At 29.1% G+C, this 27,360-nt stretch overlaps 3 protein-coding genes and 1 long non-coding RNA gene across 6 annotated transcripts; 1 reads left to right on the forward strand and 3 right to left on the reverse strand.

The window, feature by feature from the left end:
- Nucleotides 1-3,247: 3,247 nt before the first annotated feature.
- Nucleotides 3,248-4,938, forward strand: LOC107946787 (probable disease resistance protein At5g45490). Of its 2 annotated transcripts, none has more exons than XM_016881245.2 (2): nt 3,248-3,384; nt 3,494-4,938. In XM_016881245.2, the coding sequence occupies exon 2, from the start codon at nt 3,507-3,509 to the stop codon at nt 4,704-4,706; it is 1,200 nt and encodes a 399-aa protein (XP_016736734.1). In that variant the 5' UTR covers nt 3,248-3,384; nt 3,494-3,506; the 3' UTR covers nt 4,707-4,938. The 2 variants fall into 2 exon arrangements, with proteins under 2 accessions (XP_016736734.1, XP_016736735.1); XM_016881246.2 differs by having other exon boundaries at nt 3,256-3,405.
- A 316-nt stretch (nt 4,939-5,254) lies between these two features.
- LOC107946785 (uncharacterized) lies at nt 5,255-8,976 on the reverse strand. 2 transcript variants are annotated; one of them, XR_005906470.1, is made up of 3 exons: nt 8,683-8,862; nt 8,277-8,393; nt 5,255-5,544 (listed from the first exon to the last, which is right to left on the reverse strand). It is a non-coding gene; the product is annotated as an uncharacterized lncRNA (long non-coding RNA). The 2 variants fall into 2 exon arrangements; XR_001697002.2 differs by lacking the exon at nt 5,255-5,544 and having other exon boundaries at nt 7,915-8,393; nt 8,683-8,976.
- Nucleotides 8,977-20,220: 11,244 nt separating this feature from the next.
- On the reverse strand, nt 20,221-22,267 carry LOC107947635 (uncharacterized). Its single transcript, XM_041083358.1, has 5 exons — nt 22,190-22,267; nt 21,951-22,087; nt 21,784-21,859; nt 20,590-21,689; nt 20,221-20,349 (listed from the first exon to the last, which is right to left on the reverse strand). The coding sequence occupies exons 1-4, from the start codon at nt 22,212-22,214 to the stop codon at nt 20,623-20,625; spliced, it is 1,305 nt and encodes a 434-aa protein (XP_040939292.1). The 5' UTR covers nt 22,215-22,267; the 3' UTR covers nt 20,221-20,349; nt 20,590-20,622.
- An 18-nt stretch (nt 22,268-22,285) lies between these two features.
- On the reverse strand, nt 22,286-25,425 carry LOC107914607 (uncharacterized). Its single transcript, XM_041083359.1, has 4 exons — nt 25,287-25,425; nt 23,872-24,080; nt 22,600-23,762; nt 22,286-22,483 (listed from the first exon to the last, which is right to left on the reverse strand). The coding sequence occupies exons 2-4, from the start codon at nt 24,077-24,079 to the stop codon at nt 22,379-22,381; spliced, it is 1,476 nt and encodes a 491-aa protein (XP_040939293.1). The 5' UTR covers nt 24,080; nt 25,287-25,425; the 3' UTR covers nt 22,286-22,378.
- Between the last annotated feature and the right edge of the window lie 1,935 nt (nt 25,426-27,360).

Raw genomic sequence — 27,360 nt, forward strand, 5'->3', positions numbered from 1 at the left:
ATTAAAACATTACGTGGTTATATATAATTAATTACCCTAAGAGCCTTAAAGATTAATACGTGACTTCCCATCTTTTAGATTTGAGTAGGTTTTTTTTTTTAATATTATAAGACAATGGTCAAATTTATTTTAGCGTCTACTGTGCTGAAATTTGAGATTTAATTTATATACTTTAATTTTTAAAATAATTTGCTTCATCTACTTTTATAATGTCATTAGTTAGTTTGAATAGTTAATATTGTTAATTATTTCAATCAAAATATTGATATCAATTTTTATCAAGAGCACTATTCCAATAGAAGAAAATTATTTTATCGTGATGATTACAAATGAGATTTTTTTTAGAAAAAAATTATAACAAGTATTTTCAATGGTATTTTTATTATTACATGACTATTAAGTGAGTATTTTTATTTTAATTTCTAAAATTTCACACTTTTAACAGTGTTAACAAGTGCACTTGAATTTTTAAATTCAAAAAGTAGTGAACTAAATTCTAAAAACTAAAAGTATGGAGACTAAATTTCAAACGTACAAAGTGTACAGGGATTTAGAGCATATTTTAACCTTCAAATTTTTATTTTTATAATTTGGCACAAGCAAATAATCAACCTTTCATTTTTTTTTTGCATTATATAAGAAAATGGTAAATTTCCAATTTTAGTCTGTGTGCTACATTCAAATTTTATATTATATAAAAATGATCAAATTTCAATTTTGACCCTTATGCTACACTTAAATTTAAGATTCAATTTTTGTACTTCAAATTTTTTACATAATTAAATACCTCAAATTTTTTACAACGTCATTAATTAGCTCAAATACTTTGTTTTGATTGAAATATTGATATAGCTTTTAAGAGATATTACATTATTAAAATTATTTGTTAAATTCAAATCCACTACAATGTCATTTCTTGTTACATAACTACTGAGCGAATTTATTTTTTTATTTCAAAATGTCACATCACCAGTGAATTTAATAAAAAAATTTAATGGTGTTAACATCTAGATCTAATTTTTTAAATTTGAAAAATAAAAAGACTAAATTTCTAATATAAAACTATAAAGACTAAATTTTAAATATTCAAATACATAGACTTAAACTATATTTTAATATTCAAATACTCACTCTATAATTTGAAAAAAAAAAAATAACTGAACGTAAAAGGGTGAGAGTATCCATACTACTGACTATATATCTGTTGACACGAGTGTCACCAAATTTTTTCCTTTTTCCTTTTTTTTTCTGTATTTTATAAGAAAATGGTAATATTTCAGTTTTGGTCCCTGTGTTAATATACCTATGTATAACACGCGGGTCACTTTTTTTTCCTCCTTTTCTTTTTGCATTAAAATGGTAAAAATTTAGTTTTGGTCCCTATGCTATCATCAAAATCAATATTATACAACAACGGTCAAATTTTAATTTTCATCTCGGTGCTACATCCAAGTCTAAGATTGAATCTTTATACTTCAGTTTTTTGATCAAATTCAGTACCTCAAACTTTTACATTGTCATTTATTAGTTCAAATATATTATTTTGATTAAAATGCTCATGTAACTTTTAAGAGTTGCAAGTACTGATAAAATTATTTATTAAATTTAAGTTTATTTCAATATCATTTTTGTTATGTGACAACTAAGTGAATATTATTTTAACTGTCAAATATAACACTAATAAATTTAACAAAAGAATTTAACGATGTTACCACTTGAGTTTGAATTTTTAAATTTAAAAAATAAGGAGATCAATAAAAGTGTGAAAACTAAATTTGAGACATAAAAAGAGTATTGAGACTTGAAAATTTAGCTCAAAAAACAATACACCAACATGAATCATGGTAGAAACCATGCTATAGTTATCCCTTTTTATTTTGGATATTTATTTAATATTAAATTTTAAGAGTTGAATATAAGTGAATTTAAATTTATATCTTTATACCTTTTTATTTTGTTAAATTCTATTTTTAGTCCCTCTATTATAATTAAATTTGGGATTTAGTTTGTATATTTTAATTTGACATAAATTGATCCTATAATTTTATAATTACATTACTTAATCCTAATAGTTAACACCATTAAATGCTTGGATAAATCTCAAAATTATACATGAACTTTGATTTGGCGCAATTATACATGTGAAGCTCTAATTGTGGTTCAAATGTATACTTGAAACTTTAATTTGATTTAATCATTCACATTTAAAGAAATAATCATATAAATATAAAATGATGTTATATCAATAATTGTGTTAATAATTTACAAGAATTGGACCAAATCAAAATTTCATGTATAAAATTACACAAAATCAAAATTTATGTATACAATTACACATTAAATCATAGATCATGTATTGTTTTGGGATTTATCCCTAAATGCTTCAATTAAATTTCTATGGTAGATTTTTCGTCCAAACACCTAGTCGAATTCAATAGATAAGTAAATAAATAAAAGTTAATGTTAGCATAATCAATTGGAAGGGGTACTTTAAAGGAAAATCCACTTCATTATTTAACAAGAATAGTTAAAGATGTTAACACTTTAGATTAATTAATGATATTATAAAAGTCGAGAAATTAAATTAAAATATAGAAATTAAATTTTAAATTTTAACATAATAAAGAAACTAAAACCACAAATTATACCAAGTATTTGGTCAAATTTTATTAAACGTCCCTCTAAAATGCATATTGACAAATTTTGCCCCTTTACTATAATTGAATTATTTCTAATTTTCAAAATGTGTTATTTTTAGTCCTGAATCATTTTTTTTAATTCCATCAAATAATTTAACAAGTAACAATTTTTTAGTACATTTAAAAAAAAGATAAAAACGAAAGAAAGAAAAGAACTCGTTATTTTGTGTCTGGCATTCACTTTATTCGATTTTCTGTTATATCTAAGTAATTCTTTACTTGGTTCAAAAGTTTAATATTTATTTGTTCAAAAAAAATTAATATTTATATATTTTTTCTTAATTAATTTGTAGAGATAAGTTATGTATACGTGTTTGAATAATAGAAAATGAAAAAAAGAAAGATGATGATTTAGAGTGTATTGATAAATCATTTATACATGTTAATATTATTTTAAGATTTAAAATTTTTATTTAAATATTCTCAAAAAAATTATATGAATAAATAAATAATTAAAGCATTTAGATTCCATTGGTTATCGGTTTATTATTTGTTTTGCTTTCACTTTTCTCTTGTATATATATCCAAGGCTTCATGATTCGTAGTTTCCTATTATGTTCTGCTGCATTCTAAAGTTATTCTTTACTAGCTTCATAAGTTAAAGATTTTATACGTTGATTTTTGTGGGAGTACTTGTTGCATTCTTTGTTTTCCAATAAAGCATCGTTGAATTTTTGTTTTCCAGGTAAACTTCTGTTTTCACATGGTAAGTATATGTGTGTTAATGATTTTAACTTGAAATAATTAATCTGAATGTATCCTCTCTTACGATAATCTGATTTCTGGGCATACAGCAAGCAATCCATCATGAGTCAGCAGAGTAGTAACCAAAATGCAAGCACCGACGGCTCCAGCGAAAAGAAGGCTTGCTCCAGCGAAAAGAAGGCTTTGTACGACAAGTTTCGGGATGGATTTCCTGAAGATGATAAGGGACCTCAACGATATGATGTATTTTCCATGGAAAAATGTCGGTTCTTTGATCTTTCTAATAATCCATCAGGTTCTAGGGACTATTCTGTTGCAGATGGGGACGGGGAAGGGGTGCCCAAAGAAGATTCGGATTCAGATTCTTTCAACCTCAAAGAAGAAGAAATACCACAATTCTTAAACAAGATTTACCAACCGGTGAAACTGGACAAGGTTCATGGTTTCGATTATGACGAGAAGACATTAAAAATGCTGCTTCTCAATGAAAAGAGCCAACAAGACGAGTTGAAGCTACTGGGGGTTGTTGGGATGGTTGGTGTTGGAAAAACCACACTTTGTCGCTTAATTCTGGAGGAAGAACAAGTGAAGCAGAGCTATTTCCCAAGGCTTCTGATCACCATGTCCGGCTCCATGGAAAAGGTTGTTGAAAAAATGCTGGGACATCTGGGAGTTGAACTCGACGAAATAAAAAACTCCATCGCCAACGAAAACAAACTTCCAGGTTTGCTCTATGCTCTTCACCTAAAATTGGAAGGTAAGAAGTTTCTGATCGTGCTTGATAATGTAAAGGAGGAAGATGAGTACTATGAAAAGTCAATATCTGATGTAAAGAAGGAAGGCGAGTACTGTGATAAGCTAATATCTTGCCTAAAATCCGGCCATGGATTCCCCAAGGGGTATGGGGGAGCAGTCATTCTGAATGGTAGAAATGAGGGAGCAATAAAGAAGATAGTTGGAGAACGAAACTTGCACCGACTCCAGCTCCTTTCCGACCCCAAAGACTGCTGGTATATATACCGGTCCTTAGCTTTTGGTGACGATGACCGACCAGATGCTCGAACAGATGAAATTCCAAGCAAACCAATCGAGGAACTGAAGAAGAAATGTGGAGGTCTTCCTTTAGTAGCCCGAATTATGGGTGAATTGAAGCAACGGCAAGACAAGATCCGAGAAAAAAAACATGCCCCACATCAACCATCCAATGGTTCAGGGGTTGATCCAAATGACTCGACTCCGCAGGACAATACGGGATCAAAATCGGGAACACCTGATCAAACTAGAAGCACCAAGGAGGCGTAACCTCGTCTAAATGTCTTTGCTTTTTAACTGGATTGGACTGCCCTTTTTCTCTTCTGTATGATTTGGTTTTTACTACTAGTGATTACATCAAGTAACCACAAAATCTATGCGTGTTTTTACTTTGCTTGTATTTTCTTTTATTGCTTTCTTTGTGAGCATATGTTTATGTTTGGATTCGTGTTTGAACTTTGAGGGTTTTTATTTATTTTTATCATATATGGCTTACTTTTAATTTACTAATTAATTTCATAAATATTGTATATTCTAGAGTAATTTACATTTTTAAGTCATTTAATTTAGCATCAATTTTCATTTAGATCACAAACCTTTATTTTTAATCAAATTACATCTAGAATTTTATCATTAACGAATTAAGTTATTTACGATAAGTCCATTAATTAGTTCTCATGGAAATTTGGCTCAAAATATATAGGTGATTCAACATGAATTACTTAATGGAGTTAGTATAAGTGATTTAATTTGTTGATAAAAGTTAAGTGATGTAATTTGATGAAACTTTCATAAAAAAATTTATTAATTCAAATATCTAAAATAAAAATTATCTTTTTTAAGAAAAAATTCATTAATTCATTTCATGAATGAAATCATACAATTCGGGTAAAATAAAAAACAACAAATGTCTATCATTAGTGGTGAAGGTCAAGCTCCATCAACACGACAAAGGCTTTAATTTCAGTATCAATAGAACATTATGGCATGTTGACAATCGACTTTGTCATAATTCAAGCATGTCCATGTCATTTTTAGAGTGATTGCAAGTAATTATCACAATAAGGAAATTAGCTCTAGATAGTCCAAAGCTGCGGGTGAGCAAAATCTGCAAAAGAATTGAGCATCCATTAAACTAGAGAGGGCAACGACAAAATTATCCCTAAAATCACTTGCAAAAGCAATACTACATGCATAAACAAGACTAAGAAACGTGTTTCAAGAACAGATAAAAATTTCTAAAAGTAAAGATTTATTAAGTAGTGGAAAACAAAAAAGAAATATATAAAACACGAGACAACACGAGCCCAAACCGACTTATGAAATTATTTATTATTAGAAAATACTTTCAAAACTAAAACAAATTAATAAGCCGACGAAAAGCTACCACTTTCTAAGAGAAACTGATGGTGGTTGTGGAGTTTCAGCTACAATAGGCACCATTATTTGTTTATCACAACTTGTGAAGACATCAAAAGATCCTCATAAAATATATTTGCAAATTAAGAAGAGATAAAGACACATTAAGTGAATGAGGAGAAAAAAGCAGGTTGGTGAGAGAGACAAAAAGGCAGATAATAGTCAATGCGAAGACTAACATCGTCACTACTGAACAAATTAAAACAAAAGAGAAAAACAAACAACTTAGGAAAAAAAAAAAGGAAAAGCTTTTAGGGTTTTCCCGAACTTGCAGATGTTGAAATTATCTTTGTTATATGAGTGTACATTACAAGACGGCACCATGAAGAAAATATATTACAATTTTAAGTTAGAAACTACAAACTACAAAGTACTTAATAAAAGCTAACGTGTTGAATAAAAAAAATTTAATTAAAAAAATGAAAAGAGAGAATAAATCATGGAGATAAGGAGGAAGTTAAAAATTTTGTTTGAAGAAGTCGATATAAAATTTTAAAATTTTGAGAGGGTTGAAGTTAAATATTTTACACTAAAAAGATTAGGTTATATAATTAATTTTTAGGAGGGTCAGAATTAAATTTTATTTATTTATTTAAATGATTGAAGGACTTAAAATAAATAATTAATAGGTGACAGGGATTAATGATGAAATTTTCTCATTTGACCATGGGACCAAGACCCCTGCCTCCCTTCGTCTCTGCATAGAGAAAATATTGAGAAGGGGAAAGGCATTAAGTAAAGAGTGAAATCAGAGGGTTTTTTACCCAATATTATAAAAAAAAAATTACACAAAAATGGGTTGTCAACCAAATTAATTACGAAAATGGTATACTTTTTAGGGTCGTGCCTACCTAACAGGCACAACCCATTATTTTATTATTAATTTTTTTTTGTTTTATAAAAATTATTATTATATTATTTTTAATATTTATATTAATATATGGATAAAAATACGAGTTTTACACGGATAAAAAATACCCGAAACGGGTCGAGCCTGTCAGGTAGGCACGGCTAGTCGTGCCTGACAGGCAAGCAGAACACCCTGCACATTTCATTTTACAAAAAATTTATCTTATATCACTTTTGGTCCCTCTACTAGGCCTAAAATTAAAATTCTATTTTTATACTTGAATTTCTATAATAATATTTAGTCCTATTTTTTATAATTTTTTTCCAAATAACTAATATTGTTAATTACTCTGTTAAAGTTTTTGACGTGCTTTTTTAAAATGATATGTTAAGTTAGAATAAATTTTAAATAATAAAATTTCTAATAAAATTGTATTAAAATTTTTGTTAATTACTTTGATAAAATTTTTGATTAGTTTAACAAAACAATGATATGTTAAGTTGGAATAAGTTTTAAATAATAAAATTTCTAATAAAATTGTATTAAAATTTTTGTTAATTACTCTGATAAAATTTTTGACGTGTTTTTTTAAACAAAATATTAGTTTAACAAAACAATGATATTTTAAGTTGAAATACATTTTTGTTAGAAATTTTATCATTTAAAATTTATTACAGCTTAACATATCATTGTTTTGTTAAACTAAACACGTCAAAAATTTTATCAGAGTAATTAACAATATTAATTATTTAGAATAAAATTATAAAAAAATAGGACCAAATATTATTGTAGAAATTCAAGTATAAAAATAGAATTTTAATTTTAAGCCTAGTAGAGGAACCAAAAGTGATATAAGACCAATTTTTTGTAAAATGTAAAAAAAGAAACGGAAAATGTGCAGGGTGTTGTGCCTGCCTGTCAGGCACGACTAGTCGTGCCTACCTAACAGGCTCGACCCGTTTCGGGTATTTTTTATTCATGTAAAATCCGTATTTTTATCCATATATTAATATAAATATTAAAAAAAAATATAATAATAATTTTTGAACATAAACAAAATAATAATAAAATAATAGGTTGTGCTTGTTAGGTAGGCACGACCCCAAAAAGTATAACATTTTCCTAATTAATCTGGCTGACAACCCATTTTCGTGTATAATTTTTTTTAATATTAGGGTAAAAAACCCAAAATCAGATAAAGAAAAGAAATAAAAGAAAATTAGAGAAATTTATATATATATATAGATTCAAGAAGATTTTTTTTGTACAACTCACATGCTAAGATCATTAGTCGGCAATTCTCGTTATTTGATCGAGTTTTGATGTTTTATTTTTTTTTCTAATTTTGATACTTAAATTATTTTTTCTTTAAAATTTTAGGTTCAAAAAGTTAACTGTAAGTACCCAAATTTGCCCAGGCCAAATTAACCAGCCTAAACAATTAAGAAAACATAAAAACAAAAAAAAACAAATAACAAATAGTCCAAGTCCAAATTTGAGCCCAAAAAATATAAAGCCCAACAGGCCCAAAATGTTAAAAATTTTCAGAAACCCTAGGGTTTCTATCCAACCTCTGCGCCGCTACCCATGTGCGTCATACCAGCAGCCTCCGCGCCTGTAGCACCACCCACGTGTCTTTGACACTCCTCGTCCTTGCACCAACCCCGTCCCATCACTTTCGTCTAGACCTGCAAACGAAACAAGGAAAAGAGCAGAGAGACACGCAAAGTAAATAGAAAAACAGAAGCAACAAATAGAAATGGGTAGCAAAATAAATAGGGATTCGGCTATGAAAAAAAGGGGGGATTTTGGAAAAAAAAAGATTGTATTAAACACGAAAAGAAATAAAAAAAATTAGTTTCAAAAGGTGATTTGCGATTTCAATTTTTTTAGTTTTCGAATCTCACTTCTTTTCTATTCTTTAGTCTTTCTTTCTTTTCTTTTGCATAAAGAGAATAAAAGGAGAATAATCCTTACCTCCGGCCTCTCATTGCGTTCCTTCTTCGCGTGGTCGGCCACCGAGTCCGATGGTGGTGAGGTGACGCTCCAAGGTTGAGGTCGAAACCCTAGCTGAAAGGAGGAAGGGAGAAGGAGAGAGCAAAGGCTCTCTGTTTTTTTTTTTTTTTGAAAGATGGGGTTGGAAATGAAAATAATTTTTTTTTAGATTTAAATAATAAACATGAAACAACACTATTTTGAAGTTTAGGTTCAGAGGCCAAAACGACGTCGTTTTGGCCTCTAACCCGAGACCCAACCCAGGAAGGTGGAGGATCCGCGTGTTTTAGACCAGATGGTCTATTTTCCATATAGGCCCTTCTGCATTTTTAAATGTTTTTAAGTCAATTTTTTCTTATTTTTAATTTATCCCTTTAATTTTGTTTCTATTCCATTTCGGTCCATCTGATAGTCATGCACATGTGGACAAAAGGGATATTGTCCCATTCAGTCCCTGTTCTTTTAGCGTGCCTTATTTTGGGCCTTGTTTCTTTTTATAATTTGCAATTTATACCCCATATTTTATTTTGATTTTATTTTCATCCTTAGTCGGTTTAACTCGTTTTTCATTTCACTTTATTTTTAGTCTTAATTTTTTAGAAAAAAAGGTTGTTTTATTTTTTATATATATGCTTCATTTCATTTTTAAAATCGAATCTACATTAAATTTTTTATTTACTTAATTATTTATCTTTTATAGCTCTTTTTTATAGGTATTCTTTTATAAATGTTTTTATATGCATACTTTTATTCCATTTATCTATTATTTAGCTAGTCACTTGTTTATTATTATTATATAGGTTCTTTTAAAAATATAATTGTTTATAACCTCTTATTTACTCCAAATTTTACTATTATCATTATTATATTCTTCATTGTCACTTATTTCCTTTGATACTTTCACGTTTGTCATTTTTTTATATATCATGCATATTCTACTTTCTATCATTATTCTTTTAATATTATTATTTACATTGTTGTTGTTATTATTATTCCTGATTCTATTATTATTCACGTATTATCATCATGCTTCATTTTCATTATTATTATTATTATTATTATTATTATTATTATTATTTTTGAACATATCATGTATTTTAGATTATTATCAATTTTAAATATTTTACATATATTATTTCTTTCAAACTATTATGCGTATTATTTATTTTTAAATTTTTATATACATCTTTGTATTTTAAACCATTATGTATCTATACATATGCATTATTTATTTTAAATTTCTTATATGCTATTTAGTTATATCGTTTTATATGATAACTGTATTAAATTCTTTTATTATTTATTATAAATCTTTCTACTACTATTAATTTTAAAATTTCATATGTTATTTATATTAAACTTTTGCATATATCTTTTATATGTTAATGATTTTAAATTCTTTTTATTGTTATTTATTTTGAACTTCCTATATATTACTTATTTTAATTTTTTTATCTTAAAATTTTACTTTGGATTATATTTATATATAAATTTTCATTTAAGCTGTTTTTGCATACGGTTTATTTTAAATTTCTCACTTATACATTATTTATTTTAAGCTCTCTTATATGTATTTGAAAGGGACCCCTTTTTTATTTTATTTTATGTATTATTTATCTTAATTTATTTAACATATTATTTATATGAAATTTGCTTTATAAACTATTTATTTCAAATTGATTTATACTTTATTTTAAAATTTATATATTGTTTATTCTGAACCGTTTCATATATTATTATTTTAAACCTTTTTTTATATATTATTTATTTTAAACTTTTTATTTTGTACTTTAATTGATTTCATTTATCATTTATTTTAAATCTTGTTATCTTATTTATTTTTATATTATTTTAATTCATTGGTCTTTGATTATTTATGTTGATATTTAAATGATGTATGTTATATATATATATATTTTATTTTATTTTTTTCTTTTTCATTTTCATTTTATTTCATATATTATTGTTTCATAGTGTCCATTAGTCTTTTGTGTTGCTATCTTAATTTTATTTATCTATGGTTGACAACTTGTTATAGTTTTATTCTGATTTGTTTCTTTAATTAGCTATGTTTTTTAGTTTTCATTATTTTGATTATTATTGTTTCGATGTGAGCTCATTACTATTGTGCGTATGTTAATTTGTTTTTTTTATTTTTATACTATTTTCATTCATTAATAAAGTTCGCTATCTATGTATATTTTTCCATGTTTATTCGCCTTTCATTCGCAATTGTCGCATTGTAGTTTTCAACTTATTAATCCAATTAATGATTCCATTTTATTTCAAGTCAAATTAATGTATTTTGAGTTGACTTTATAAAACGAAAGTGATGTTTGATGTTTAGAAATTCGAGGGATTGTGCCCTAATGTGTTGGGTTTCGGTCTTTCGTTTGTCTAAATAGTCAAAATTTCCTTTAAAATTTTGTCCGCGTTTTCTAAACCTTAAAACGAAGGCGATATTTGATGTTTAGAAATTCGAGGGATCGTGCCCTAATGTGTTGGGCTTCGATCTTTTATTTGTCTAAACAATCAGATTTTCATTTTAAATTTCATTCGCATTTTCTAAGCTTTAAAACAAAAGCGACGGTTGATGTTTGGGAATTCGGGAAATCGTGCCCTAATGTGCTGGGTTTCGATTTTTTGTTTATCTAAATAATCAAACATCCCTTTAAAATCCCATCTGCATTTTTCTTCATAAAAGACAATATTTCGTGTTTGGAAATTTCGAGAAATTGTGCCCTACGTGCTGGGTTTTGATTTATCGTTTGACCAAACGACCGAATATCTTTTTAAAATTTCAATGCATAAGTTTTGGAAATTATGAGATGATTTTTGTAACACCCCCTACCTGTATTCCGAGCCTAGAATAGGGTACGAGGCATTACCGAACTTAATATGATCAATCATGTAAAAATCAGCCATAAAATTTCTTCTAAATTAAAAACTTTCATACATATGTTTAACGTCCCTTATATGGGCCTACGGGGCTCAAAACATACATTCAGGGTGGTTCGGGACCAAACTGTAAACATATGAAACTTTTGCAACACTTAGAAAATTTTCACACTTTGGAGAGTCACACGCCCGTGTTTTCAACCCGTGTAACTCTTTGTTTATAACTTCATCACCCTTATTAGTCGTACACTTCATATAAATAACAAGAAACATGTATGGGCTCAATTCTCATTAAATTTCTCATATATATACACAATTTCACGTTAAGTAATCATACAACATATATCAGCCATATATCTGTAATCTAAATATATTTTCATAACAACTTATCTTGATTTCATACTATTTCATATTTAAGCTTAAATAACCAAAGTATTTGAAATATCATCTTTATGCAAATAGTACACATGAGGTATATAATTCCATAATTATGAGTAAACACATTTATCAAACATTTTCCATATTCATATATAAATGTCTCATGTCTCCATATATCAATAATCGTCATTTTCATGAATTCTGAGTTCAATTTCATAATTATTTGTCTCGTGTTCAATTTATTCCATGTCGGAACTTTATTCATTAAAACATTTGAATTATCAATACATATGGACAGTACATTCAAGATGAACAATTATATAATCACAAATGAATTCATTTATCAACCAAGTTCTATACTCATATCTTATCAACTCGTACTTCCTTGTATCACATAATTCCATGTAACATTTACCAGAATTTGTCAAATTAGTGAACGTCTTACGGATTTGAATACTTCGTTTTCTCGATGCCATAGTTCAGCTATGGTCTTACACATCTTCACATAATGATGCCATAGCCCAACTATGGTCTTACACATATTCATATATCGATGCTATAGACCAGCTATGGTCTTACACGTAATCACATATCACATATCGATGCCATAGCCCAGCTATGGTCTTACACGAATCACATAGCCATAGCCCAGCTATGGTCTTACACGAATCACATATCTCACTAATGCCATATCCCAGATATGGTCTTATACAGTAGCATATATCACACTGATGCCATATCCCAGATATGGTCTTATACGGAAATCACTTGTCACTTGTAGCAGAGGCTACCACTATTCACTGATCAGGTAGCCGGAGCTACCACTTTTCACTGATCAGGTAGCCGAAGCTACCACTTCACTTGTTATTTGTCCTTGATCAGATAAGTGTAGCCGAAGGTATCACTTATCACTTTCACTTGTCTTTGATCAGATAAGTGTAGCCGAAGCTATCACTTATCACTTGTTGCCATGGTCCAACCATGGTCTTTTCCTTCAATTCATCTTGTCACTGAACTGAAATGCTCAATTTGATCATTTATTCAATTTTCATGCTTTTACATTATTCACGATTTTATCATCAATACATATGAAATAACACATCATGAAATTCATAAAATTAACAAATAATCACTAAAATTTAGCCATATAAACTCACAATTCAATTTTTGTATTATAACGATAATCTTAATTTCATAATAAATATTCCAAATAAAACATTATATCATTTCTAATCCAACACTTATCGATTAAAATCGGGCATGTGATCAATTTATACACGAGTCATTCATATATTTTTCCTCCTCCTCCTATCCATACACATCCTTGGTATAAATAACACACTTGTAAGTAACCTTATCCATAATTTTCACTAATTACTTATATGAATATTCAAGCTATCCACCCGTGTCATAGTCACTAAATTATTTATATCTGAAGCTAAGGAACTCCAAATTAAGATCTGATAATTTTCCCTGAAACTAGACTCACATATCTTCTTACCATAAAAATTTCATAATTTTTGGTTGAGCCAATTAATACAGTTTATTCATTGAAGTCTCCCCTGTTCTGCTGTCTGACAGTTCCGACCCTTCTTCACTAAAAATTAATTATCTCCTTGTACAAAATTCGAATGATGTTCTCGTTTGTTTCTATTAAAAATAGACTCACTCAGGATTATAAACATATAAATTTAAGCCCATAATTATTTTTATCCAATTTTTGATGATTTTACAAAGTCAGAACAGGGGAACCCGAAATCATTCTGAACTTGTCTCACAAAATTTATCATATCTCATGATTTACAATTCCATTGCTTACATCATTTCTTCTATAAAAAACTAGACTCAATAAGCTTTAATTTCATATTTTATTCATCCTATAATTCCATTTCTACAATTTTTGGTGATTTTTCAAAGTTAGACTACTGCTGCTGTCCTAAACAGTTTTAGTGCAAAATGTTGATTTCCATTTTGCCCCAAATTTCACAATTCATACAATTCAGTCCTTACTCAATTAACCCCTCAATTAAGATAATTTTCTCAATTAATACTTTTCCTAAACATTATAAGTTATTTCATAACTATTTAAATTCAGAATTTTCATATAAAACTCTAACTTCAAACTCTTTTACAATTAGGTCCCAAACATTCACTTTCTATTCAATTCTTTCAATAAAATCAGCATATAAACAATTTAAAGCTCTAATTCCATGCCAAATCATCATATAATTCCAGCACATATTCATAGAAACTTTCAATTTCTTTCATATAATCAAAAACTAATGAATCCAACAAGTGGACCTAGTTGTAAAAGTCACAAAAACACAAAATTTTTTAAAAATAATCAAGAATTGAACTTACTTGAAGTAAAAATATGAAAAACCAGCTTAAGGAAACTCTTACATGGTGTTTTTTCTGATGAGAATGCAGAAAAATAAAGAGAAATCTAGATAATTCCACTTTAGTCCTAGCTTTATTAAGTAAATTTTGCAATTTCCAATTTTTCCCTTAATTCTCCTTATTTTTCTTGCTGATTCCATGCCCTTGCCGTCAAGCCCAAAGAGACATTGGGTCTATTTGCATTTTAAACCCTCTTTCTTTTATCATTTAAGCTATTTAATCATTTTCCACAATTTTACATTTGATACAATTTAGTCCTTTTTGTTCAATTAACTATCAAAACTTTAAATTTTCTTGACGAAACTTTAATACTAACTTATTAACACTCCATAAATATTTATAAAAATATTTATGGTTCGATTTAAAATTCTCGAGGTCTCGATACCTCGTTTTCGATTCTAATTATTTTAAAATTTATTTTTAGTACACTATTCACTATTTCAAATTTTTTCCTAACTTCACATTTAACTTATACTCACTAAATTAATAATATTTCCTACTCATTTTTCGGATTTAGTGATCTCGAATCACTGTTTCGACACCACTGAAAATTAGGCTGTTACAATTTTGGTATCGAGGGTTCAAAATATCGTGTCCTACGTGCTGGATGTGATATTTTATTTCTTCGAAACAAGAGAATCTTAATATCCACTTCAAGCTATCCAAACATTCATAAAAAGGGATCGTGTTTTAAAATTTATTTTAAAATTTTTTCAACTTTCGACTTTAAGACGTTAATCAATCGATTAGGTACCAATTTTGGGCGTGACTAGGGTGCTAACCTTTCCTCGCACGTAACCGACTCCCGAACCCGTTCTCTCAAGTTTCGTAGACCAAAAATGTCGTTTTAGTAAACTAAAATGTTTTATTAAAACAAAGATAATCCGATCACACCTAATAAAGATCGGTGGCGACTCCCAATTTTTGTTTATCATTTTCAAAACCAAAGTCGATCCCCGTTTTTCAAAAAAATAGTTTCGACATTAATGATATTGAAATAAGTATGATACACTTAATTAATAATGTGTAACATATTGAACTTTCATTTATGTCATTAATAACATGACCATTAACCGCTGACCAATAGTTGATCGATGTTTACTTGGACAAATAGATGTCCAACTTCATTTAAATTTGAACAATCATTTTTCATGTTTATTTTAAGTAAGATTGAAAATATAGAAATTAATAAAAATTATAAAATATAACAAACGTTAAAAAGGTGTAAAATATTTTAAAATTACGCTAAAAAATATATAAACTATTAAAAAGTTAAAATTATTTAGAATTGTAAAAAATTGTCACTAAAGGAGTAATATACATAGATACTCAAATTTGTATTCCCATCTCCATCACTTTTTATCCCACCCCATATGCACCCTTATTCATCATCTTCGAAACGAAATTAAGCCTAACCCTCCCCCAAGCAAATTTGTTAAGCTTTTAGTTAATTGAAAGTCAAATTTATATGTAATCTATGTACCCATAATTTATATGAAAAGTCAACATGAAAATATCTTTAAACGATTTTTTTTTAAACATTTTGATGAATATTCAATTGTTTGAATGGTTGAACTTGATGAAATAATATGAGTTTTGTGTTCATTTTTAATATGTTTCAGAAATTTTCAAATTGGGCACATGCACAAAATTTACGTATTTTTCATAACTTTTATTTTTAAAATTTTCATAATTTTAAATTTTTTAATTATTTTTATAATACTTTGAACCACGTTCATAATGAATTTGAACAAGTAGTTATCTATATTCAAACGAACTAGATGTCCATGTGTTTAAATTCATTTTGGACATGCATTTTTAGTTTTTATTTTTATTTTTTAGGATTTTTAATTCTTTTATAATTTTTAATAATTTCTACAACTTTTTATTACTTTTTATAATATTCTAAATCACGTTCAAAATGAACCTGGTCAATATCAGTCAACAACGGTCAACGACCACATCATCGATGACATGAAAAAGTCAGACATGTAGATTGTTCTCATTGATTAAGTGTGCCACCAACTTTTTTAACATTATTTTTTTGGATTAAATTATAATTAAAGAATAGTTTAGGTACCAAATTGAAATAAAAAATCTAGATACCAAAATAAAAAACAAATATAATTTGAGGGCCAAATGTGACATAAACCAAATAAGAACAATAAAGTGAGAAATGCAAGGGCAAAATTTAGAAGAAAAAAAGAGGAGGAAATAATGAAGTAGCGAAGGTGAAAGGTGAAGTAAACGAAAAGTCGAAAAAAAGTGAACAACAAATAAAAATTATCTAAGAAAATGAAACTAATAAATAAGGATTGAGTGAAGAAGAGTAAAGGAAAATATTAAAAATAATTTCAATGAAAAGATAAAGTAGGTATGAAAATTATATAAAATTAAATAATTATTAAAGAATTAAAGGTTAGAGAAAATAGGGAATAAAAGAAGAGATGAGGACAATTTTTTAAAATGAGCCAATTCTGATTATCAACTTTTAGCAAAAAAAAAGTTAAAATAATTTTTTTAACGAGAATACTAATTAAAATGATAAAATTTTAAACATAACAATCTACATGATAATCCACATGTGTGTATATATATATATTTGTTTTTATTTTTATAATTTTTGAATTATTTATTGATATGGCATATAAGACAAATGATGTTATGTTAGCATGACGTGAACATGGACTATTACGCGAGTTGTCATACTAACAATGTTAAAAAATTATGTTTTTGCCATTATTTCTATTAAAAAATTATTTAATTCTTTTTTAAAAGGTTAATGTTTAAAATTAATAATTTATCATTATGTTTTTTTTTTTAAATATGATAAAATTTCATTAAAAAGACTTTCACCAATACAAGTAAAGGGCGCATAAGGGAGCAAAAAGTAATGCTCCATTACATAAAGAAGCATCCGATTTAACTAATTAGTTACATCCAACCTACTGTAAAAACCTTTTGACTAATCTAAATCTAACATACTCCAAACTCTAAGGAAAGGAGTATCAAAAAACTGCAAATCCGCTCAAGTCCACCAATATGCTTCTTTTTTTTTCTTTTTTTTTTATCTAAGACATAAATTAATATATGTGTCAGACTATTATTACAAGAAACACTAAAATATCACGAATGACATAAATTAACATGCACATAAAAAAATAATTTTCACTAAACATTCCAACCCAAAATTTTATAAGAATCAAAAGCATAGTTCCAAGATCTAAACCAATAGATAGACCATGAATTAAACCCTAAACCTATTTTTCACTTAAGCTTCCTTTAAATCTTAAAACCCACCGAAACCAAGCCAATGATAATATAATTTTTCTAGCATATTTAAGTAAAATAGTTCTCGCGACAGACATGAAAATTCACATCTCAATATTTTTTACTTAGCAAGAAAAATCAATATTATCAAAGGAAAAATGAGCATTACCCCCCCCCCCAAAAAAGCAATGACCATAGAAAAAAAAAGTTATATTACAGAGCAATACCTATGTTGAGAGCGTTGATTTCAGTTGTGCCGTTGTATAAGTTATATTCATCTTCTTCAATTTCACATGTATAATTTGGTTATTGAATTTCATTTTCATTAACAAGAGCTCTCTCTTTAAAATTCTCTTTAGATATAGATTTGCTTCCAAAAATTCATCATGAATCCCTTGAAATTTACCTTTTCCTCTACCTCGACTAGTCATCCTTTACAATAACATATATGTTAAATATGAATAAAAACAAATATAAAAATAATAGTGTTTAGTCAAGTCCCACGTTATAGTAACTATGTCTATTTAGGAAGCTTTGTCCTGGCTCAAATCACCTCAGAAAGATTATATAATTCTAGAGTTTGATTATTTGAAAGTAGTTAATGCATTGAATCCGCGTACATCATATTCTTCCAAGTTTGGTTTGATCTTACAAGATTGTTTAATGTTAGAAATCTCAGTTTCATCATTAGCCCTTCCAATGGACTCGACGGAGGACAAATAAGGCAACTCACAATCTTGTTAGGGTGGCTTTATCTTTTGCAACCCATTTTTCTTTTAGTCTTATACCTGATCGCCTTTTGAATATTTTGCAATTGGATGCTACTTTGGACACCACTGTAGAAGAGGATCATGGGACTGGGAGTATTGAATAAGCCTATTGGCTTGGGATTAGAGTGCACCTTCTACATTGGTTTGTGATCTTTCTCTCTTGTTTTAATGGAATTTGCTTTATCCTCAAAAAAAAAAATTGATGAAATAATATTAAATTGTACTATTAAATTGTACTCATACAATAATATTCTCACAAGAACAAATTAAGTGATTAACTCTCTTAATACATTCACCTATGCAAGTCTTTCACTTTGCTTTTAGACTTGCTTACATACAAAGATCTATATCAATTCCCTAGCTTAAACAATAATAAAATAAGTTCAGTACATTATAATAATAACAAACAATGTAAATATGAACTTTTGACAACTCAGTAACTAGAATCAGGATTCAATCTAAAGCCCAGAATCTAAAAAATTATCTTAAGTAATTTCAAATCAATCCAATCACCAATATAAAATTCCCCAATAATATGATATTCTATAATGGATGAAATATCAATCGTATAATTAGTATAGCTCAAATAATGTATTTAATAAATTATCAACACTTTTAATATAAAAATTTTCTCAATACAAATTATCAAAATTAGGCACTCACTCAAACGTTTCAAATTTTTCAACAATTAATAATATATACATGATATTATTATTTCAACCAAACTTTTGAAATATGAGACCAAGTAAATTAAATTTTATATTAATATACTATAAATTCTTGTAATAATTTACTATTAACTTTTTAATATGCTATAAGAATTAATTAGTTTCTCGTTCAAAAAATAGTATCAACTGAAAACAAAATTGTATTTAAAAGGAAATGAAAGGAAAACTAGCTTATATATAAATTTTTCTATTTAACGCTGCACCGGCATTATCGGCCTGCAAAAAATGGAGTGACTTGCTCTGATAGCTCCTGAAAGAAATGAAGCCAAGTCTCTTGATCTTACTACGTTCGTTATTGCGTCAGTTACACAATTACCTTCTCTGTATATATGCACTACCCGAACCACCCAAGACCACTGCAGCATTTGCTGGATTGCTCTGATTGAAGCGTTTGCAAAAACTTTCGTATACGTCTAGCCAATTAGCTTAACTGCCGCTATGCTCTCCATCTTAAGAATGACCTGCTGCGCACCAACTGCCCAAGCCATATTAAGGCCATCGTATGCCCCCCAAAGCTCAGCATTAGAGTCTGTCGAAGTGCCAACCTTCCTTGCAAAACCAGCAAGCCATTTCACAGCATGGTCACGCATTACACCACCACAAGTGGCAAGTCTCGAATCAGTCATAAGTCCTCCGTCACTGTTTATCTTCAACCACCCCAAACGGGGAGGATTCCACCTTATCCACAGCAATTGTTCAGTCCTTGCGGGCCGTGTGATTCCGAATGTTTCTCGATGGGTATGCAGTCATGCCCAGGGATTTAAATTGCGGTCGCGGTCGCGTTTTCGGTCGCGTCGCGTTTGTCGCGGTCGCGGACATAACGGACGCTATTGCGGTCACTGCGGGTATCGCGGTCGTGAATTTTTTTCAAATTCGCACAACTTACTGTAAAACATAGTAATTATAATTATAATTATAAAAAGTCACTTTTAATGATTTTTAGAGTGTTTTCTAACACTTATGAACCTTTATTAATATGACATGAGAACACAACTTTTATAATCATTAATTATTCTTATATTTATTTACGAATTTTCTAAGAATGTTATATTAACTAATAACAAAGTAAAAAAAAAGAAATATTAAACATTTATCATATTTAATAAGTTTGAAAGTTTTTATAAATAAAAGAATTGAGAATTCATACATGAGAGATGTCTTCAATATTTCTTGACAGCTTTGAAGATAGTGAAGATATAAATACGCTGCAAAAGGAAAAAAGGAATAGATAAATTAATGAATAGATTCTCATTAATTATTCCTATTTCCTACCACTTATTCTCATCTCATTCTACTTTCATATATAATTTAACATGCTTCGATTCTTCATTATCTTTTCATAAAATATACTTCATTCATTTATCTAAAGATATATATTATTTTAAATGTTTTAATATCATCAAAATTAAGAACAATAACAAAGGATTTCTTTAAAAAAAACATACCTTACAAATAATGATAGTGGCACGATTTAGTTTTCACCAATTAGTGGAATGACGAGGAAGATCAAATCCTTCACCTTCACTTTGGGAGCGTTCTTGACTTGATTCTCTTGGCCTTTGTCCAAAAATATATCCAAAAAAAGCAACATTTTCACCTTGGTTTTCATTCAATTGATATGGAGGATATATTTGAGGAGGAGGATACATGAAAGGTGGAGGTGGGTGATACATTGGTGGAGGAGGATACATTTGAGGCTGGTATGGCACACCATAATTAGGAAATGGTGGATAATAACCATATGGTTGTGGATAACCATGTGAAGGTTGTTCTGGTGGATAAAAACCTTGAGTGCTAGTAGATGAATCACTATACCCAAGGTTACTAGAACTCGATCTCCTACCACTACCAGATGAAGAGCCTATAGAAGTATGCTTCTTGCCTTTTCCCTTTGATGGAGCTCTAGGTTCACTTCTATCTCTCCTAGGTTCAGGAAACATATTTCCATCAAACTCTGATCTGTCACGAAAATGTCCACCAGTGGTACCACCCTCATATTCTCCTCCATACTGACTAGAAGACCTAATTTCACCTCTATCACCACTATATCCGTCATCCTCATCAATTGGACTTAAACCACCACCATCGGGTCCATCGCCACTCTGACTTGGAGTTGAACTAGAACTTGAATGAGACAAAATTTGTTGTTGCGATTGATCAACATCCATTTCATCATCAGAGGTATCCACAGGCAACACACCGGCATTTTCACCATCTAACAATGGATTCTCTTTCTCATGAAGCCATTCTGATAGTGGATCAACATCTTCAAAGATATAATCAAGGCTGATAGGATTAAAACTAACATTTATATCATCAGTGCTCATTCTTTGTTGATGCCTCATCTTAAGCCTCATATTATAATAGGTAAACACTAGTTTTTCAAGTTTTTTATACTTTAACCTATTTCTTGCCTTGGTGTGAATATAACTAAATGTGCTCCAATTTCGTTCGCAATTTGATGCTGAAGTTGTTTGACTAAGCACTTTAATTGCTAATTTTTGTAATTCGGGAACACATGTGCCATATATCATCCACCACTCAGCTGCATAATATTATTTAAATTTCAAAATAACTTTAAAATGTACAATATAATTAAATAATATAAATTAAATTAAATAATTTAATTAACTGTTTACCCGGATTCATTTGCTTCCAAGCTCTTTGTGCTTGTGGAGTACCGAATGTCTCATGTTTATCTCTAAATAATAACAACTGCATAAATAAAAGATAGAGTAAAAATAAAAATAAAAATTCTATTTCAAATTATTTAACTAAGTTACAAATAATAGTAGTTGAATCTAACCTGATTAACCATTCTGACTTGAGTATCCATAGAAGGTTCTAATCTTTCAATTACTGATCGTGTACCTTCTAATGTTTCTATTAATACATTCTCAGAATGCTCCACCCCAAATTGAAATTGAGGGTTGAGAAAATAACCTAAGTATAATTTATAAGAATATCATCAAATAATAATAATCTAAAGCTTAAAATAATAAAATATAAAAATAGTTCTTAATTATATGAAATATTTTATCTTACCAGCTGAATGCAAGTCGGAATGCATAAAATTCCATCTATTGTCAATAATCTTTTCATACTCTGTGAAATATCGACAATTTTGTTAAATTGCTCGTTTAGCCCTATCAATAGCCTCATAAATAAAGCCCATCGTTGGTTTTTCATCGCTATCCACAAGTCTCAATACTCTTACTAAGGGCTCATAAACTTTTATGAGGTCATTGGCTTTTTTCCAAAAATCTTTTCCCAAAACAATTTTTTTGCTTCATAAGCAGGCCCTGACTTTTGCTTTCCCCATTTTGATTCTTTAAATTCCTATATATTCATAAGAAAAATTTTAAAATAATATAATTTAAATTATTTGGAACTAATAAAATCACTAAAGGTTACTATATTTAAGTAATTATATTAACTAATTATAAAATACTGACCTTTGAATTAAACATTTCTCTCAAACCTTGCTTTTGTCTTGTTATCTCTTCAAGTTGAATGAAATGAGTTGCAAATCGAGTAAGAGCGGGTCGAAGTATTTGTTTCCCTTGTGTATACTTCTTCATCAAATCAACAGTCCAAATGTGATTGTATATAAAGCAAGTCACTTTCTTTGCCTCATCTAACACTTTTGCTACACTGGGCTTTTTCCCAATATCTTCAAGGCATAAATCTAAACAGTGAGCTGCACATGAGGTCCAATATAGATGTTGTCTTTTCAACATTAACTTTTTTCCAGCAGCTTTCATTGCTGCCTCATTATCAGTCACTATTTGGACAATGTAATTTTCTCCAATTTCTTCTACAACTGAATCTAACAAACGGTAGTAGAATTCAGCATCTCTACTACGGACACTTGAGACATCTACCGATTTCCAAAAAATGGTTCCTTTACTGCAATAAACAAGGAAATTAATGATGTGCATTTGATTCAAACTGTTGGTCCAACCATCACACATTAGAGTTGCACCCAATTCTTTCCAATGAGTCTTTAGTACATTTACCCAATCATGAACTCGTTGATACTCTGACTCCAAATACACATCTGAAACCTCATAAGGTGTTGGGAGCTTTACACCTTGTCCAACTTCTGTTGCCACTTGAATTAAGTTATACAACCATGGAGAGCTTGCTAATTGAAAAGGAAGTCTTTCATATATTATAAATTTAGATACCGCTTCTCCTATCTTCCTTCGAAAACTCTTTAAAAAAGAGTCATTGACCTTTGGTTGCTTTGAACTTTTGCTTCTAACCAATTCAGGTATAGCTCCCCTTAAGGTAAACTCAGACTCACCTAGAATAGATTTACTTGTTCTTTCTCTATTATGTTCTCTAGCTGATCCATGAGAAGATCGCCCTTCTTCATAAATGTTATCCCAACCACCAGTACTTCGTCTGAATTCTTCCCTTCTATGCCACTCGTGTTGTGATTGGATACTTTCTCGAGTTGCTTGCCTTATAGCAGAAACCTCATCAATGAATCCCTCATGCTCATCCTCCTCTTCTGTTAATTGAGATAAGAATTCATCTTTTCTCCTCTTTTTGTCTATTTTCTTTGTGTTGCTTTCTTTTAGTACATTCATCATACTTTCTCTAATGACACCTGTTAATAAAATAAAAATAATTCACACTTTATATTATTATCAATTATATATAATCTTTATTGATAAATTTACAATAACATTTAATAATAATAATAAAGTATCACATACCAGTAACATTAGGGCATGGTGCAACATTGCCGGTTTTATGAGCAATGTGCTCTTTAAGTCGTGTTATTCCTCCTTTCACAACTTTACCACAAAGTTTACATACGATACTTCCTCTCGCATTTGGCACTAGAGTTCCAAAGTGCCAACCTATATCATTACTTGGTGCACCCTCCAATCCTTTAGTCGGGAACTCTTCACGTGGTGGCATGCTTTATTTTTATTTATATAAGAAACATAAAATTATATTTAGAAATATAAGCAACTCATTACTTATATAGTTATATTATCAACAATATAATACCAAAAAAAGTAAACAAAATTTAAAGCTAAAGTAAAGACCTAATATTATAGAAATAAATAAATATTGTGTAAAAAAATTTAATAATAATAATACTGGTAATAAATAATAATAATAATAATAATAATAATAATCATGATGATGATGATGATGATGGTATTAATAATAATAATAACAATAATAAAAATCTTAAAATTAAAAATTATATGAAAGGATATACTATATAGATAAATAAAATGATATAATAAAATAAATGTATTTAAAATATTTAGGTAAATAAATATGAAAAGAAATATAATTGAAATAATAATGCAAAACTAATTAAATTTTAATAATATGGTAATAATAACAAGTAAATAAATAATAAAATAAAAAAGGAAAAATAATAATAGTAATAGTAATATTAAATTAATTAATTTAATAATAAAATAGCAAAAATAACAAAAAGGGACTAAATCGAACTTAAAACATAAATTTGCGGCAAATCCGAAATAAATAAAAAGAAAAAGGACCAAATTGAATGCACAAATAACAAAAATGGATCAAATGGGAAATAATCCCCATCCTTCAAAACGCACAGCTTCAAGGTGGACCAAATTGAAATACGAAATAAATTATAGGACAAAATTAAAAAAGAAATAAGCTTGATTGTAAATAATAAAAAATAGGAAGGGCTAAAAGCGCAATTAACCCTTCTGTTAAAAACACGCAGATCCTAGGAAACGGGTCGGGTAAGTGCGCGGGTTAGGCCGAAACGGCGTCGTTTTGGTGCCAGAGTGGCCTGCCCAAAACGGCGTCGTTTTGAAGGCCTATTTAAATGAAAAATTTTCAGAATCTTCATTTCAGCCATTCTTCAAATAATTTTTTTGCCTTTTTCTCTCAATTATTTTCTTCTCTGCCGTTGCCCAGAATCCGGCCATCGGCCACCGTGGCAGCCGCCGATCACCAGCGACGGCGCCGCCGTGCACGGTGGTCGGAAATCGCTGAAAACATTTTAACCCCCTTTTTTGTGTAGAATATAGATCTAGGGATAAAAATATCAAAAAATCACTCTATGTTGCAGATTCAAGACATGCAAGTACTTTACTGGGTTAGACGGTTAGTTTTCTCTACTTACTTGATCTATTGCTTTGCTTGCTGCCTGTGCCCTGTGGCTGTGTTTTTTGCCTTGCCGAAATATGGAGAATGAAGAAATATATTTTGCCTTTTCGTTTGCTTGTGATTCTGTGAAATGTGAGTTTGTGAGTGAGTTTTGATTTTTTAATCGACTTTCAGATTCAGTCTTTTACTTTACTTTGTTTTGATTGCAGGTTGGGAGGGAATATATTCCCTTGTCTTTTGTTTTATTATGAAGTACAATTATTCAGTCTTTCTTCTCACTTTTCACTATTCACTTCAATATTTCATTCACCAGAATCATCATCCATGTCCATCTACACTCTACAGCACTTGATTTTTTTTTAATTTACGGAAACGAAAAATAACGGGAATAGCGGCCCGTTATTGCCGCAATTGTCCGTTATCCGTTAAATTGCGGCCGCTATCCACCGTTATCGGTGTGAATCCGCTTCCCTCCGTTATTTTCAGCAATAGCGGTTTCGGTCGGCGGCGCTACCGCTATATAACGGCCGTTATTCTAAAAACGTTCCGTTATTTGAATCCCTGGTCATGCCATAACCGAATGCTTCTCTCCCATACCCCCTCTCACAGTCAAAGATCATCTTATTGCGTCTCGACATAGACACCAGCAAACAATACCGAACCATACATCCCAATCCCTTTTATTTCTAGCGAAACGTTCAGGCCTGGAGACATTCACAAAGACCCATTCCTTTATATCCATGCTCATACACTTAGCCAGCTTTTCCCGCTTAATTTGTTTTGCTCAAATTTAAAAGGGATAATGTCACATTTGATACCTATACTTTCATGAAATATCCAATGTAGTACTTGTACTTTGAAAATGTTCAATTTCGTACTTGAACTAACAATATGCGTTTCATTATAGTACTTGCACTTTCATATAATGTTGAATGTGGCGCATGTACTTTGAAAATGTCCAATGTGATACCTAAACTATCAATATGTGTTTCATTACGGTACTTGATGTTAATACCTTAGTGAATTGCTAAACTAGCCAATAAAAATTTGACATGTAGAATTATTTTCTAAATCATCAAATCCATGTAGATAATACAACATTATGTGAAAAACTAAATAAAACAAAAAATTAAATTAAAAAAACAAATAACTAAACATATGATTAATAAAAAATATTAAACTTAAGCAAAAACATCATTTTTTTATTTAAGTAAATGATCATCTTCTCCAAAGAATTTTTCATTTGAAATAATATTTTGAACTGATTTTTAAATAACATTTTTATTATCCACGAAAATACAAGTATTTTCATGTTAAGTCTAATATTTAGTTCCTTTTATTAATCATATGTTTAGTTATTTGTTTTTTTTAAATTTAATTCAATTTAATATTTTTTTATTTAGTTTTTCACATAATATTATATTATCCATGTAGACTTGATCATTTTGAAAAAAAAAATTGTGTCAACTTTTCATTGGTTAGCTTAACAATTTTGTAACAGCCCGATTTAGACCCTAATTGGAACGGTGGTTTCGGGATCACGAATCCAAGTCAGAAAAATATTTTAAAATTATTTTCTGTGTTTATTATATGTAAATTTATATCTGTGAAATTTTTATGTTTTAATTTTATCGTTTAAGTGTCCGATTGAATAAAAGAACTTCATCGCGTAAAATAAAAATTTGATGGTTAATTATAAAAGGGCCAAGATGAATGTGTTTTTATAAGAGGAAGTGCTTATGTTGCAATTAAGCCATTTACTTTATGTTTGGATGGCATTAGACATATAATATATGGTTTTATTATAAAACCATTAAGGTTAAATAAGTAAATTAAACATTAAGTTAATATATGTTATAATATAACATAAAACATAAAAAAAAAATAAAGCCATTTTAGTGTTCATATTGTTCTTGCCGAATACAAACGAAAAGAAAAAGAAAATAAACGGGTTTTAGAGTTCGGCTACCTCCAACTTGATTCAAGGTGAGTTTTAGCTCGGTTTTTGATAATTTTTACGTTTTTGAGATCGTTGCTAAGTTATCTACAAGACCCATGCTTGAATTTTTGATTTTGATGAATATTTTGAG

Source organism: Gossypium hirsutum, chromosome A12, assembly GCF_007990345.1.
Source record: "Gossypium hirsutum isolate 1008001.06 chromosome A12, Gossypium_hirsutum_v2.1, whole genome shotgun sequence".
Classification (NCBI taxonomy): domain Eukaryota; kingdom Viridiplantae; phylum Streptophyta; class Magnoliopsida; order Malvales; family Malvaceae; genus Gossypium; species Gossypium hirsutum.